This window comes from Pecten maximus, chromosome 9 (genome assembly GCF_902652985.1).
Source record: "Pecten maximus chromosome 9, xPecMax1.1, whole genome shotgun sequence".
NCBI lineage: Eukaryota > Metazoa > Mollusca > Bivalvia > Pectinida > Pectinidae > Pecten > Pecten maximus.
The window spans coordinates 33,285,710-33,304,162 of record NC_047023.1 but is presented as its reverse complement, the minus strand read 5'-3'; the positions used below and the strand labels follow the sequence as shown (position 1 = coordinate 33,304,162).

The 18,453-nt window shown below is 32.9% G+C and overlaps 1 protein-coding gene across 1 annotated transcript; it reads right to left on the bottom strand.

Moving 5' to 3' along the window:
• Positions 1–13,989: 13,989 nt before the first annotated feature.
• Positions 13,990–17,986, bottom strand: LOC117335128 (heme-binding protein 2-like). Its single transcript, XM_033895058.1, has 5 exons — positions 17,962–17,986; positions 17,414–17,565; positions 16,100–16,232; positions 14,721–14,901; positions 13,990–14,263 (listed from the first exon to the last, which is right to left on the bottom strand). Exons 2-5 carry the CDS (start codon positions 17,561–17,563, stop codon positions 14,089–14,091), a joined length of 639 nt encoding a protein of 212 aa, XP_033750949.1. The 5' UTR covers positions 17,564–17,565; positions 17,962–17,986; the 3' UTR covers positions 13,990–14,088.
• Between the last annotated feature and the right edge of the window lie 467 nt (positions 17,987–18,453).

Sequence of the window (18,453 nt, the reverse complement as noted above, 5' to 3'; positions counted from 1 at the left end):
TGGAGAATGTCCATTGACTATCAGATTTATTGGAGAATGTCTATTGACTATCATATTTATTGGAGAATGTCCATTGACTATCAGATTTATTAGAGAATGTCCATTGACTATCAGATTTATTAGAGAATGTCCATTGACTATCATATTTATTGGAGAATGCCCATTGACTATCATATTTATTGGAGAATGTCTACTGACTATCATATTTATTAGAGAATGTCCATTGACTTTCAGATTTATTTGAGAATGTCCACTGACTATCATATTTATTGGAGAATGTCCACTGACTATCATATTTATTAGAGAATGTCCATTGACTATCAGATTTATTGGAGAATGTCTATTGACTATCATATTAATTGGGGAATGTCCATTGACTATCATATTTATTAGAGAATGTCCATTGACTATCATATTTATTAGAGAATGTCCATTGACTATCATATTTATTAGAGAATGCCCATTGACTATCATATTTATTGGAGAATGTCCACTGACTATCAGATTTATTGGAGAATGTCCACTGACTATCAGATTTATTGGAGAATGTCCACTGACTATCAGATTTATTCGAGAATGTCCACTGACTATCAGATTTAGTAGAGAATGTCCATTGACTATCATATTTATTAGAGAATGTCCATTGACTATCATATTTATTGGAGAATGTCTACTGACTATCATATTTATTGGAGAATGTCCATTGACTATCAGATTTATTGGAGAATGTCCACTGACTATCATATTTATTGGAGAATGTCCACTGACTATCATATTTATTAGAGAATGTCCATTGACTATCAGATTTATTGGAGAATGTCCACTGACTATCAGATTTAGTAGAAAATGTCCATTGACTATCAGATTTATTAGAGAATGTCCACTGACTATCAGATTTATTGGAGAATGTCCATTGACTATCAGATTTATTGGAGAATGTCCATTGACTATCAGATTTACTGGAGAATGTCCATTGACTATCAGATTTACAGGAGAATGTCCATTGACTATCATATTTATTGAAGAATGTCCACTGACTATCAGATTTATTGGAGAATGTCCATTGACTTTCAGATTTATTAGAGAATGTCCAATGACTATCAGATTTATTTGAGAATGTCTACTGACTTTTAGATTAATTGGAGAATGTCCACTGACTATCAGATTTATTAGAGAATGTCCACTGACTATCATATTTATTGGAGAATGTCCACTGACTTTCAGATTAATTGGAGAATGTCTACTGACTATCAGATTTATTGGAGAATGTCCACTGACTATCAGATTTATTTGAGAATGTCCACTGACTATCAGATTTATTGGAGAATGTCCACTGACTATCAGATTTACAGGAGAATGTGCATTGACTATCATATTTATTGGAGAATGTCCATTGACTATCATATTTATTAGAGAATGTCCAATGACTATCAGATTTATTGGAGAATGTCTACTGACTTTCAGATTAATTGGAGAATGTCCATTGACTATCATATTTATTAGAGAATGTCCATTGACTATCAGATTTATTGGAGAATGTCTACTGACTTTCAGATTAATTGGAGAATGTCCATTGACTATCAGATGTATTGGAGAATGTCCATTGACTATTAGATGTATTGGAGAATGTCCATTGACTATCAGATTTATTTGAGAATGTCCACTGACTATCAGACTTACAGGAGAATGTCCATTGACTATCATATTTATTGGAGAATGTCCATTGACTATCATATTTATTAGAGAATGTCCAATGACTATCAGATTTATTGGAGAATATCTACTGACTTTCAGATGAATTGGAGAATGTCCATTGACTATCAGATTTATTGGAGAATGTCCACTGACTATCAGATTTACAGGAGAATGTGCATTGACTATCATATTTATTGGAGAATGTCCATTGACTATCAGATTTATTGGAGAATGTCCACTGACTATCATATTTATTGGAGAATGTCCATTGACTATCAGATTTATTGGAGAATGTCTATTGACTATCATATTTATTGGAGAATGTCCATTGACTATCAGATTTATTGGAGAATGTCTATTGACTATCATATTTATTGGAGAATGTCTATTGACTATCATATTTATTGGAGAATGTCCATTGACTATCAGATTTATTAGAGAATGTCCATTGACTATCATATTTATTGGAGAATGTCCATTGACTATCAGATTTATTGGAGAATGTCCACTGACTATCAGATTTATTGGAGAATGTCCATTGACTATCAGATTTATTGGAGAATGTCTATTGACTATCATATTTATTGGAGAATGTCCATTGACTATCAGATTTATTAGAGAATGTCCATTGACTATCAGATTTATTAGAGAATGTCCATTGACTATCATATTTATTGGAGAATGCCCATTGACTATCATATTTATTGGAGAATGTCTACTGACTATCATATTTATTAGAGAATGTCCATTGACTATCATATTTATTAGAGAATGTCCAATGACTATCAGATTTATTGGAGAATGTCTACTGACTTTCAGATTAATTGGAGAATGTCCATTGACTATCATATTTATTAGAGAATGTCCATTGACTATTAGATTTATTGGAGAATGTCTACTGACTTTCAGATTAATTGGAGAATGTCCATTGACTATCAGATGTATTGGAGAATGTCCATTGACTATCAGATGTATTGGAGAATGTCCATTGACTATCAGATTTATTTGAGAATGTCCACTGACTATCAGACTTACAGGAGAATGTCCATTGACTATCATATTTATTGGAGAATGTCCATTGACTATCATATTTATTAGAGAATGTCCAATGACTATCAGATTTATTGGAGAATGTCTACTGACTTTCAGATGAATTGGAGAATGTCCATTGACTATCAGATTTATTGGAGAATGTCCACTGACTATCAGATTTACAGGAGAATGTCCATTGACTATCAGATTTATTGGAGAATGTCCATTGACTATCAGATTAATTGGAGAATGTCTATTGACTATCAGATTTATTGGAGAATGTCCACTGACTATCATATTTATTGGAGAATGTCCATTGACTATCAGATTTATTGGAGAATGTCTATTGACTATCATATTTATTGGAGAATGTCCATTGACTATCAGATTTATTGGAGAATGTCTATCGACTATCATATTTATTGGAGAATGTCTATTGACTATCATATTTATTGGAGAATGTCCATTGACTATCAGATTTATTAGAGAATGTCCATTGACTATCATATTTATTGGAGAATGTCCATTGACTACCAGATTTATTGGAGAATGTCCACTGACTATCAGATTTATTGGAGAATGTCCATTGACTATCAGATTTATTGGAGAATGTCTATTGACTATCATATTTATTGGAGAATGTCCATTGACTATCAGATTTATTAGAGAATGTCCATTGACTATCAGATTTATTAGAGAATGTCCATTGACTATCATATTTATTGGAGAATGCCCATTGACTATCATATTTATTGGAGAATGTCTACTGACTATCATATTTATTAGAGAATGTCCATTGACTTTCAGATTTATTTGAGAATGTCCACTGACTATCATATTTATTGGAGAATGTCCACTGACTATCATATTTATTAGAGAATGTCCATTGACTATCAGATTTATTGGAGAATGTCTATTGATTATCATATTAATTGGGGAATGTCCATTGACTATCATATTTATTAGAGAATGTCCATTGACTATCATATTTATTAGAGAATGTCCATTGACTATCATATTTATTAGAGAATGCCCATTGACTATCATATTTATTGGAGAATGTCCACTGACTATCAGATTTATTGGAGAATGTCCACTGACTATCAGATTTATTGGAAAATGTCCACTGACTATCAGATTTAGTAGAGAATGTCCATTGACTATCATATTTATTAGAGAATGTCCATTGACTATCATATTTATTGGAGAATGTCTACTGACTATCATATTTATTGGAGAATGTCCATTGACTATCAGATTTATTGGAGAATGTCCACTGACTATCATATTTATTGGAGAATGTCCACTGACTATCATATTTATTAGAGAATGTCCATTGACTATCAGATTTATTGGAGAATGTCTATTGACTATCATATTAATTGGAGAATGTCCATTGACTATCATATTTATTAGAGAATGTCCATTGACTATCATATTTATTAGAGAATGTCCATTGACTTTCATATTTATTAGAGAATGCCCATTGACTATCATATTTATTGGAGAATGTCCATTTACTATCATATTTATTGGAGAATGTCCACTGACTATCAGATTTATTGGAGAATGTCCACTGACAATCAGATTTATTGGAGAATGTCCACTGACTATCAGATTTATTGGAGAATGTCCACTGACTATCAGATTTAGTAGAGAATGTCCATTGACTATCATATTTATTGGAGAATGTCCACTGACTATCATATTTATTGGAGAATGTCCACTGACTATCAGATTTAGTAGAGAATGTGCATTGACTATCATATTTATTAGAGAATGTCCATTGACTTTCATATTTATTGGAGAATGTCCATTGACTATCATATTTATTAGAGAATGTCCATTGACTTTCATATTTATTGGAGAATGTCCACTGACTATCATATTTATTGGAGAATGTCCATTGACTATCATATTTATTGGAGAATGTCCACTGACTATCAGATTTATTGGAGAATGTCCATTGACTTTCATATTTATTGGAGAATGTCCATTGACTATCATATTTATTGGACAATATGTCCATTGACTATCATATTTATTGGAGAATGTCCACTGACTATCAGATTTATTGGAGAATGTCCACTGACTATCAGATTTATTGGAGAATGTCCACTGACTATCATATATATTGGAGAATGTCCATTGACTATCATATTTATTAGAGAATGTCCATTGACTTTCATATTTATTGGAGAATGTCCACTGACTATCATATTTATTGGAGAATGTCCATTGACTATCATATTTATTGGAGAATGTCCACTGACTATCAGATTTATTGGAGAATGTCCATTGACTTTCATATTTATTGGAGAATGTCCATTGACTATCATATTTATTGGACAATATGTCCATTGACTATCATATTTATTGGAGAATGTCCACTGACTATCAGATTTATTGGAGAATGTCCACTGACTATCAGATTTATTGGAGAATGTCCACTGACTATCATATATATTGGAGAATGTCCATTGACTATCAGATTTATTGGAGAATGTCCATTGACTATCATATTTATTGGAGAATGTCCACTGACTATCAGATTTATTGGAGAATGTCCATTGACTTTCATATTTATTGGAGAATGTCCATTGACTATCATATTTATTGGAGAATGTCCACTGACTATCAGATTTATTGGAGAATGTCCACTGACTATCAGATTTATTGGAGAATGTCCACTGACTATCAGATTTATTGGAGAATGTCCATTGACTATCATATTTATTGGAGAATGTCCATTGACTATCATATTTATTGGAGAATGTCCACTGACTTTCAGATTAATTGGAGAATGTCCATTGACTATCATATTAATTGGAGAATGTCCATTGACTGGCAGTTTTAGTTGAGATCACCCATTGACTACCATAGAATATAAGTTGGTCTAGTATGTCTGGGTAGTTTGAAATGAAAATAACCTTTATTTGCCTGTGTTTTACGTATAACTATCTAAGCCGTGCGCATGCGTCTGACAAAGAAGAAGAAGAGCCACATGAGATGAAGATATCAATAATTTATTGAACTGTTACCTAGAGATATGTTCGGTATAGTCAATCAGTGGTTATATAAACATATTTACTTCAATAAACAAACAATTGACATTACTCTCTGGGAATATAGTTTTAATGACCCAAGAACACAAAAACGCAATATAATAAAGAGGATATTTTCCCCTTAACAAAAATAGATAACCAACAGCCTTCAGATATAAGGAACCTGTGTAAGGGTCCTATATGACATGTGTGAATAGTTCATCGCCAAGTAATGCTGCTTAGAAAGAAGACTTTAAAAATAAGCAACCCTTACTGCCTATAAAACAAGGGTGGGCAATGGTACGTATTAAACAGCAGAGCACACTCTCTGAGCTTATCAAGCAGTCATGATGGCTAGCAGACAAACATTGACCCAGAAGAGTTTGTCAAGGGGGAAATGATCAAAATGCTCTGCCGGTAGTTAAGCAATGTTCAATAAGAGAACACTCAATTTATTCTAATCATCAGTTTTAAGTGTAATAAATTCCGATATCTATAACATTAATAACCTTGAGGAAACATGAGGTTCCTCCTAGGATTTATTTTTTACGGGAAAAAATGATATCGAATGTAGCCGGAATTGACCTTTGATTCCCGTTTTAAGTCAGGTTTAGTGGCTGTTAGGTATTCATCCTGCTTATCCATCAACAAACCGGACATATGACCATTTTAATACCATAACCACTATCAGCCCAAAACAGTGACATCAGCCCACCAAGCAAGACTTCTTTATTTCTTTTGGAAAAAATAATTTTCAGTCATTTTGAAGATAAACAACATCCTAAACTAATATTAAGCCAAATGCCACGATGAAAATAATCTTTGAAACAAACAAAAAATTGTAAAATTAGACATTGTAATTTCTGCTACGGAGAAATGTAAACAAGGCGACATAAGTGACGGGTGTCTGCAGATCAACGCTGTTTTTAGTTATACACTGGGTGGATTTATATTCAGTTTTCATTACATTCTAATCAAATGATAATTTCCCTAATTATTTGCAAATGCACATTACCATCAACAACTGGAATTATGTTAAATAAAATGTTTAATCAGCCGGTATTCATTTTCTCTGAAATTAAAAACGAACACTCAATCGAAAGTGTTATATTTAAGATGGCAAAAGCGCCACAGAAGTCTGGCATTAGTCACCATATAAACAAAAATACACAGCCCTCGGCCACATGGAGGGAAAACGCAAACAAATCGTCAGGTGTACAACTTACGTACTCTTTTTCTATAAGTAATAAAGGGGATCAACGAAATACCACAGAGAAATTGTCTCAGAAAAGTCGACGGTATTAACAAAAATGGAACGAAGAGGTTACATCTCAATGGTCAACAGACAGTGTCTGTTCTGAAACATTCTTATTCTGATACTTGACGGAGGATTCAGAGTTTGTATAAGTGCTATGTTGTTGAAAAATGTCCCCTGGAATTGAATTAAGTACAAGTCTAAGAATCATGCAAAATCCTAAAATGGTGATTGATGATATGTCTTAGAATTGTGGGTATTTCGATGTATATATGGATATGCATATTTCAATAAAAGATTCAAATCACTGAAATTAAAAGAAATCATTTTGATTTCACTATGTCGGTCTTTTATTATTACCATAATACCATTAAATTATACCTTCGTGTTATGCTAATGGAAGTATTAGACTGCACACAGGTAATCCTCTACTGAAATGTATATATATAAAAAAAAAAACACAATTACAAATACATACATTGTCGAAATGGAGCATTTATTAGTTTAAATTCCAATAAATCAAAATATGCTTTAACACATATAGATACATCTGAACATGAAAAGTGTACAAAAGTTGGGGATATTCAAACATTGAACTACATTATGCATGGCCTATAGTGAATTTCATGTTTAAAATGATGTTTCAATCATCTTCCTAATCATAACTATGATTGCCATTTAGACTAGAGATTTAAAAAATATATACAAAAGGCATGCTTTTGAGTGTTATGTGATGATCGTTGCTATGGTAACCACAGGAAGATGATTGAAAACACATTATTTAAACATGATATTTACTATAGGTCATGCAACCTAAATAACAACAGTGAAAAGTCTTCGAATTATTAGTTTAAAAAATACAAAATTTCGCAGCATTGAATGCTCTGTGAAAACTATATTTTTTCAAAAAACCAATGGTATTATGACATTTTTTTATCATTTGATATGCCATTTATTTGTAAATATATCAATAGATTTTACTTATTGATCTGGTTATGTAGGGATCATACTTAACAGTTTTATTTTATATAAATGTGAGGCAAAGAAAAAAGTCATTAATTAATCATTGTGTGGACATGAAAAATGTCAAATTTTCGAGGCAATTCGCCCCTTTAGCAAGACACAAAGAATACAATTACAGTCACACCATATGTAAACAGTACTAGAAATGCTACAGTCAGAGTAATATATATAGCAGTACATCAAACAAGCATGAACCCATCGGCTAGCGTGGCGACCAAGGTGGATATGGTAGCGCGACATCTACAGAACCAGATACCAAGTGTTTACAGACGTTTCGTCCCAAAATGATTATATATGGATACAACGAATGCAAACAAACGCTAAAACCCATCTAGGTGATTTATTTCATCCATTATGTAATCAGAACAATACTTATAACAAGTGCGAATGGAATTATGATAATAGAAGTTGTAGGCTGATCTAGATCTAGGTCAAGTGTCGACAAACTCAATCGCAATTTCTTCATTGTTGTCGCAACCGTTTGAAAAAGTCACGTCGGTTACATTGCTGTCCTAACAGTAATTCCCTATATTTTTTCATCCATTCACTGTCTACGTTTGGTACGAGACCCGCTAATGGCTTCAAATGCAAATCAATGTTGATTACAGCCACGAGACGCTTGCACGCATGTATACAAGTCAAAGTGTGAAGAGACGTCTTGCTCATTTGCATATACAGTGTAAATCGTATGGCTATACCATTATGATCCCCCTTACATTTAATTAAAAAACGCATGGAAAACGTGTATCAATATATGGCCAAGGATAATTCATAAGGAGTACTGAAGTACACTTTCATGAAATGATTTTTGAAATGATAAAAAAGTAACCAAACTTGACTAAATCACCCCTTTAATACCCACGAGTTAGACCGGATCGGGACAACTGTGAAATATTAGTCTTGTGAAATCTAACAATTATACAGTACTATAGATAAGTGTATGTTACTGTCAAAGTGTCCCTTTTCATTTCGTCGATGTAGGTGATTCTAAAAGTTTGTTTAATGAAATGCACTGTGATATGTGAAGTGGGAAAATCTACGGCTTGCCTATGAGTTAGATTTGACTAAACGACAAGTTTGATATATCTAATTTATGTCGTGTTTACTCCAGATTTACGTGTACAAAACTCTCTCATGTTTGTCTTTAACATTACAATCACCTACGACTACAATATACGAGGGCTGATTGGTAAGTTGTGAGCCTCGTATTGAAGGAGGTACTCAAGGATGTTCTTTTTAAGTTCTACTATTCTCTGACTATATAGGGCCGTGTACCCAAGGACTGGTCTCATTTTGGTTAGTGTAAACAAGACAAGCGGCTTTTGCAGAATGGGCAAAATCGATAAGGGTTAGGGTGAAAGAGTCACCATGGCTGCCATTCACGATTGTGGCTTTGAATTAATTAAGCATCCGCCTTATTCACCTGATCTCGCTCCATCAGACTTTCATCCATTTCCCAAACTGAAAACAGCTATTTCAGGCACCCTAACCCCAACATGCAGTGGATGACTTTCTGAACAGCCAAGAAAAGGAGTTCTATAAAAGTGGTATTGATGCCCTTAAACACCGCTGACAAAAATGTATAGATACTGAAGGGGAGTATGTTGAAAAATAATACAATATGTCCGACAAAATTTAAATCCTTCAATACGAGGCTGACAACTTAATTATCAATCAACCCCTGTATAGTGTATACATTGTATATAGATCGATTGGGTGAATTTATATTTTCTACCACTTCTCGCAAAGCCCGGAAGATCGTGACATGAATACTCAAACCTTATCTAGAATATTTATTTCATGCCTCTGTGGCCTGTCACGATTACTCACTGAACTTTCTCAATGTTACCATATTTAACCAAGTCTGTAAAATAAACAAAAAGCTTTGACGTGACAACCAAATGACTTCCTGGTTAAAAAGAAACAGTGAATAGTTATTTATTAGTTCCTGGTTCCAGAGTCGGGTTTGGACCGACATGTCTTCTCGGAGGCAATTCTACGTTTATCATTCGGCATTTATTTAATCGATTGACTATCAATCATATAATTATAATACGTATTATAACTTATATATCATATTGCTGTACATGTATATATTTGTATAAATTATAAATTATATTATAATACATACGTTATATCTTATAATATGGACATTTTTGTATTCTATTTAACCTATATATTATCTATAACTTACAAAAAAAATGTACATATCATATTACATACCTGAGTGTACCATATATATATATCATTATATTGTCAAACATATTTGGATTAATTATATATATCATAATATTTACATTTTTGTATTCCATATAACTTCTATATAACTTCTAGATAATATTTTTGTATATATTGCTATAAATTATGTATTGTGTTCTTCGGTATAATCCCATACAGGCACAATATAAACCAGACATTTATAACTTACGTTAACGTTTCTCGGGGTTTTCACGTTTGTATACAGAAGGGTGATTTTGTAAAAACTGGGACAACAAACATTAAAAGAGTGTTTTCACAATTAAACCTTTTTGGTATTATCTATGTTCAATAACATAAGTCAATATTGGAAGAACCCATTCTTACTCCTTAAAAGACTGGATAGATCATAGACTCGTCTTATTACCGCAAAACCAAGGTCGCTTATAAAAAATATTTGATTGTTTTTTTAAGTTAGAGGAATAAAACCCTTCACGTCTGGTCATGTAGTGAGGATACCGTTATTTAATGTTTTATATCGGTCGAAAAAAATACTGTTTTCGCGAGTATTTGCAGAGAGATCATAATCATGTGACCGACGGAACCGTTCTTTTCCTGTAAATCAAAGATTATCCTGGGTAAGCCACCAGACCAGACTACACATATTTCCTTTATCAAGCATTACACACCGTGGCAACTTTTCCATCAAAGGATGTTGTTCACCAGTTGACCTTTGACCTAAGTACTGCTCATTAAGTACTTTATACTTTTATATCAAGTACTTTATACTTAGTATTTGATACAAAGTACTTTATACTAAGTACTTCACATTAAGTGTTTTATACTAAGTACCTTATACTAAGTACTTTATACGAAGTACTTTATACGAAGTACTTTATACGAAGTACCTTATACTAAGTACTTTATACTAAGTACTTTATACGAAGTACTTTATACTAAGTACTTTATACTAAGTACTTTATACGAAGTACCTTATACTAAGTATTTTATACTAAGTACTTTATACTAAGAACTTTATACGAAGTACCTTATACTAAGTATTTTATACTAAGTACTTTATATTAAGTACTTTATTTTAAGTACTTTATACTAAGTACTTTATACGAAGTACCTTATACTAAGTATTTTATACTAAGAACTTTATACTAAGAACTTTATACGAAGTACCTTATACTAAGTATTTTATACTAAGTACTTTATATGAAGTACTTTATTTTAAGTACCTTATACTAAGTACTTTATACTAAGTACTTTATACTAAGTACTTTATATTAAGTACTTTATACTTAGTATACTAAGTACTTTATATTAAGTACTTTATACTAAGTACTTTATACGAAGTACCTTATACTAAGTATTTTATACTAAGTACTTTATACTAAGTACTTTATATTAAGTACTTTATATTAAGTACTTTATACTAAGTACTTTATACGAAGTATCTTATACTAAGTACTTTATACGAAGTACCTTATACTAAGTATTTTATACTAAGTACTTTATACGAAGTACTTTATTTTAAGTACCTTATACTAAGTACTTTATACTAAATACTTTATACTAAGTACTTTATATTAAGTACTTTATTTTAAGTACCTTATACTAAGTACCTTATACTAAGTACTTTATATTAAGAACTTTATACGAAGTACCTTATACTAAGTATTTTATACTAAGTACTTTATACTAAGTACTTTATATTAAGTACTTTATATTAAGTACTTTATAGGAAGTACTTTATACTAAGTACTTTATTTTAAGTACTTTATACTAAGTACTTTATAGGAAGTACCTTATACTAAGTACTTTATACTAAGTACTTTATACTAAGTATTTTATACTAAGTACTTTATACTAAGTACTTTATACTAAGTACCTTATACGAAGTACTTTATACTAAATACTTTATACGAAGTTCTTTATACTAAGTATTTTATACTAAGTACTTTATACTAAGTACTTTATACTAAGTATTTGATACTAAGTACTTTACATTAAGTGTTGTATAATAAGTACCTTATACGAAGTACTTTATATTAAGTACTTTATACTAAGTACTTTATATTAAGTGTTTTATACTAAGTACCTTATACTAAGTACTTTATACTAAGTACTTTATACTAAGTATTTTTTACTGAGTACTTTACACGAAATACTTCATATTAAGGTTTTTATACTAAGTACTTTATACTAAGTACTTTATTTTAAGTACTTTATATTTAGTACTTTTTACTAAGTACATCGGTATTAAAGCTATTATCCTTATTCCCATTGACAAATTATCAATCCATTTTGTTACACTGTTTTAGTATCCACACGTTAGCATTCAGTCATACAGAATACAAATATCGATAATTCAACTTGTGAAATAAAGACCATGTCGTGTTAAGTTATCTGACAACACTAAGAGATTTCATTATCCCATACCTAAAATTTCGAAACGTCGGAAAGAAGAAAAACACGATCATCTCAAAGAAACTATTTCTACTTCAATAACTAGTGACTTCAGATATATCTGTGGACATTAGTGAATAGCGATTGAAATAACTTCTCTGTGTAAAGACTTGTGTGGATTATCTGGAGTGTGTGACTTTTTTTTTACCGACTCCAAGTCCTGTAAAACAGTGTTAAAGTCCAGAATATAGTTATGAATAACTCCAAACTCAGTACCACTAAACGCCACAAAAATACACAGACTGCTTTCGATGATAGTAGTTGGTACAGAACCCCAGATATATGGTCCTTATTTGCGCCACGTTCCTGTGATTTCAATTATGATTCTGCAGTTCCAGAGTGATTTTATGACGGGATCAGTAACAACACTTATGGTAAAGTCAAGTCTTATTCAGGATTTCCGTAACAGAAGAAGTATGTTTTAGTTGGATTTGTTGTCGTCCAAAATCCGCCGAAGAAATTTAAAAATGGAGTTTCAGTCAGGTATCAATTATAATTCACATAATCGGGCAGTCATTCAGGCATTCAAGATTGATGTAATTCACCATTTATTTAACTACCAAAGGAAAGTATTTCAGGGTCTTAACCTGGTACTTTATGGGTTCTCGTCCAACGTCACTGACTTTATAGTTTCTCGCTTATTTGCTGGATCCTGGTAAATCAGGTAAACATGTAACATGACTGATATTTCCAATTTCGATTTCAACTGTTACTTTACGTTCTGGCGTATACCAGTAAAACTATTTGTATGTCAATGTTTCTAATGAATAAATAAATAAAAGACTTTTTTTCAATAAGACAAATTCCCCTCTTTTCCATTTTTCCAGTACGAGACATTCGTTTTGGGTAAAAATCAATAAGTATTATTTATTTATGGTTTTGCAGTGTTAAAATATGCCTTACAGTGGGCCATTGTACCGCCAGGTGTCGGGTCAATATCTATGTCGCGTGCATTTATTTTTGTTTTGTCAGACTATTTTATGGCGCCATGTGCAGTGACGCTACAGCTTCCGGAGAATGTACCGAAGGAGACATGTTCGATTCGTCCTATAATGACATCATGTCGTCTTTAACGTAAAGGAGCTTATACATGGTGATTACTTGTTCAACCCTGAGATTGTCAATTAAGCATTTTCTTCGCCTCGGTTAATCTCACAATCTTCGAGTTAATAAATATCCATATCCACCCCAATCAAGGACAGTTATTGTACCATATCCATCCATGAAAATGTTGGACATGTTGAAAAAAGAGAAAACAAATACGATATATTTGTTTTAATGTTTTTTTTTATTTATAAAGTAAAATATCGTAAATAAGAAATAAAAAAGACAACAATAACAGTAATAACAAATGATGAGTCACGTGATTTAGTGCCGGGCTACCAGCCATACCTCGTTGTGTCGCGCGTGAATAGTGTATGGGCCGTCATAGCCGGCGAAGTAATAAAACCTTTCCTCAAAAAGGGATGGATGTCCTATCTCTGCCGCCAGAGATTCAATCATGGTCATTTTGTCATTGAATGTGGGACGTCCTCCAAAAGATCTACAAATGAAATTTAAATCTTATTTATTAAACAGTACATCGCTTTCATAATTTTTGCATGATAATTCGCTAAGTTTTTATATGATTCTTACATTATTTTAAAATTGAACTGAGAGTAGCTATATTAGGGGGAGGTAAATGACCGCCCTAATGTCGTACTGATGTCTGAAAGACGTATACTACATTAAATATGTTTCTGACTGTGAGCCGAGATTTATCTCCCTTGTGGGCACATTTTCTTGACATTTGTCTCGATTGTTTAGACTTAACGTCCTTGTTCCGGTTACAGTATGGTACCATACATTGTACTTCCTAATATACATGTAACAGTACAGGTCTGTAGTCATCAAAAGATCAGCGTCGTCTTTTTTTTCCAGAAAAGTTTATTTTTATCCCGTCATCAATTTTTGACTTATCAGATAACAATATACAATTTTAGTTATTTTAGGTAACTTACTTTACGTAGACATCAAAGGCCGGCATCTCTGTAATGTAGACAGTGGGGTCTGTTGGGACTGGTGGATTGTCTTGAAATTCAAACGGAATCATGAAGTGATTGTAAAAGAAGCTCTCGCAGGTTGGTCCTGGTCCATGTTCCACCTTCAGTACCACTGGGGCAGTCATCTCTATCTTCATGTCTGTAATGATGTGTATACGATGTTTATAATGATGTGATAACTTGTACTCAATCCTTTTGTCTGCTCTTTGGCAAATAAATATGTTTAAACTAAACAAAAGTCTTGTTTGTTTGTTGTTGTTTATTTTACATCGCATATATACAGCCAACATACTAATTTTTTAGCACATTATCTACTTTAATAGTCCTATAATATAAGACTTCGAAGGTTCATATCGTGATTTTGTACGTTTATTATCGGATATTTACATTTTTAAAATTTGTTTTCGAAGTTCGACAAATAACAAAAATGTAAATACGATAATAAACGTAAAACATCACGATATGAACCTTCGAAGTCTAATATTATAGGACTACCTATTTAATAGATCAGTACAATTATTAATAGGCGCTTATACATTACATGCAATAGAAATATTGCAAAGTGTATCAAGTGTAATTTGTGCAAACATAATTAAGTGAAATGTTTCCGGCACTAAACGATTAACCCTTAATATAGTCTACAATACATCAAAGACAGAACTATGCAGGGGAAGTATTACGAATTAGCGAAAGGAATTCTTCAGATTCAAGATATTTTATTTTCGGCAGTTTAATTTATTATTATACCAGAGCAACACAAAGGTCATACAAAATGCGTTTTCTATCATAAAATATAGAATACCTCGTTTTTATGACTTTTTCAAATATCTAATACAAGTTTTCATTAAGTTGTACAAAACAAACCCTTTGCACAAAATCCCAACATCAACAAATTAAATTATCATCATCAAAATGCATATATAGGGACCAGTAGAGCTAGAAATTCGTGCCAGGCCCCATGCAAGAATAGGCCGATCATACTGTTACGAATTCCCCTTTAGTCTAGTGGTAGCTGACTGAAACGTTACAAGCTCGAGCCCCAGCACAGACAGGATCATTTACATTACTTCTTGCTAAAACACAGTTTCGTTGACCATTCCAAGTGTTCAATGTAGGAGATTGATATACTCGGTTGCCTTCGCGAGGGAAGACTTTGTGAACTTCAGAGGGTATAGTATACAAATGGGGAATTAAGATCAGGCTAGCTGATGGTGGTAGGATGGTTCGGGCCCTACCGAGGACGAGATTTGTGTGTTACTTCTTCATATAACACAAAAACAAGTACATTACAGGATCTCAAACTATCAGACATAGACACCGGACGATATGGTACTTACTCCTGGTGTTGTTTCCAGAGATGTAATGAAATAATTTGAAGAACATGGAAGAACTATCGCTATCGGTAAATTCCATAGTTGTCAAATTGGTAGCTACCCACACGGACTTCTCGTAGTGACGCAGCTGGTACCCCTACAACAATAAAATTCATGAAGTAAGCTTCCATTCGGATTTTCTTTTCCATTCCTAGAAACATTTCCTCCCTCCACCTCGTCCCATTTCTCCACCCTTTTTACCATAAATCAAAATAATGGTTGACCACTGTTACACTTTAGAGACAATATAAAAATAATGGTTGACCACTGTTACACTTTAGAGACAATATAGAAATATTGGTTGACCACTGTTACACTATAGAGACAATATAGAAATATTGGTTGATCACTGTTACACTTTAGAGACAATATAGAAATATTGGTTGACCACTGTTACACTATAGAGACAATATAGAAATAATGGTTGACCACTGTTACACTATAGAGACAATATAGAAATATTGGTTGACCACTGTTACACTATAGAGACAATATAGATATATCGGTTGACCACTGTTACACTATAGAGACAATATAGAAATATTGGTTGACCACTGTTACACTATAGAGACAATATAGAAATATTGGTTGACCACTGTTACACTATAGAGACAATATAGATCTGTCCCCCACAGAGATTAGAACAGATATTGATACACGTCCCCGTTTAAAGCGAGTTTCATATACACTTGTACTAGGAAGTTTATGAAGCCGTTTACCCTGCGACTCAATCGAAAATATTTTCTTTAATAGAGAGCCCATAATAGCACGTACCCCCATTAGGTTTTTCCACAGACGTCTGCTTCTGGTTAGAAAAATATTAGCCTCTACTCTTACTATATTTATATTAAAAAAATGTTAGCCCCTACTCTATTAATATTTTTTTTTATAAATATAGTAAGAGTAGGGGCAATCTAATTAAAATTAGACTTGTTATTTCCATTCCTCTACGATACTCTACGATACACTGCAATAACAGTGTATCGTAGAGGAATGGAAATAACAAGTCTAATTTTAATTAGATTGGAGTAGGGGCTAATATATTTTTTTCTATGCATATAGTAAGAGTAGGGGCTAATATTTTTTCTATAAATACTAACCAGAAGACGCCTGTGGTATGTACTACAAGTTATAGTGATATCACCTCTTGTCCTTACTCCAGTATATATCATAATTAGCATAATCCAGGGACGTACACAGAGGGACGAGAAAGTACGTCCCTGGCATCTCTGAAATATAAAATCGTTGGATATATAAATGAGAAAATAACCGACTTACCGTAAATGACTGGGTCACTGTGTATTTCGGACATTGCAGACCATGACAGAAGGCTGGAGCAGCTGCTGTTTGGTGGACATTGGTCAAGGGTTGTACGGCTAATGTGCTGGCCACGGCCACACATAAGGTCAGAAAGACTAGGCACTGCATGACTGCAACGATCCAACATTAATTTTATTTAAATTCATTTGTGATTTTTTTTTTACATTCTACGATATACATACTATGGTATAAGTTGTCTTTTAAACTGAGAACTTTGCACTATCTAGGCATTCTTCCGGCGATTTTAAGTGTATACGTTAGGTGGCCCCTTTCTAATTTTTTTCATCACATGTAGCATTAATATTACGGTTGTCTTGAATTAATTTATCGTCATAAAAATGGTTGATGCTTCCAGTAAAATATGAAGCGCCTAACTTAAGACATGGTATATTTGGTATACCCTCAAAACACACAATATAAGCAAAGGCCCCAATATACGAATAGGACCTCAATCCATCAACTGAAATCTCTGGTAAAAACCTCGTGGGGTACGTAGTGAAGCTTACCTGGTATCGGGGTGTATGTTGTAGGTAGAGTGTTGTGTACCCTTGTATCAGGTTCTTATATAGCACTAGAGAAACAACTGCTTACGAAACACATTTCTTATCATGGAAAACTGCTCTGGTTATGAAAACAAAATAAACATGACCCGTCTCTCTTATCGCCTCCCTCCCATGTTAGGACACGTGTGCCTAGTCGTAAGTCCCCCCAGGCATGTGTCTGACACAAAAACAAGAAGGAAGGGACATGCAAACCACATATTTTCCTTCCCCCTTTTTCATCTTTTTCTCCATTACAACGCTCCTTTCCCTGTTAAACATTTCCAATAGGTGTCAGAATGGTTGAAAATTACACAATTAAATGCAATACTCAACTTTTTTAACAGAATAGTTTTGCTAGATTGTGGCTGATTTTCTTATTTTGTAGCTTCGATTTCGCTATAACAGCTGGATGCAATTTCGCATTCCACATAGTAAGAACATGTAATTGAGCGTAAT

Bases quoted from the DNA above. Each gene is read 5' to 3' on its own strand.
- LOC117335128 (XM_033895058.1), bottom strand. From the start codon at position 17,563: ATGCAGTGCCTAGTCTTTCTGACCTTATGTGTGGCCGTGGCCAGCACA. The intron at 16,233-17,413 runs GTAAGTCGGTTA...TTATTGTTGTAG, and splicing joins CAGTGACCCAGTCATTTACG to GGGTACCAGCTGCGTCACTA. The intron at 14,902-16,099 runs GTAAGTACCATA...ACATCATTACAG, and splicing joins CTCTGGAAACAACACCAGGA to ACATGAAGATAGAGATGACT.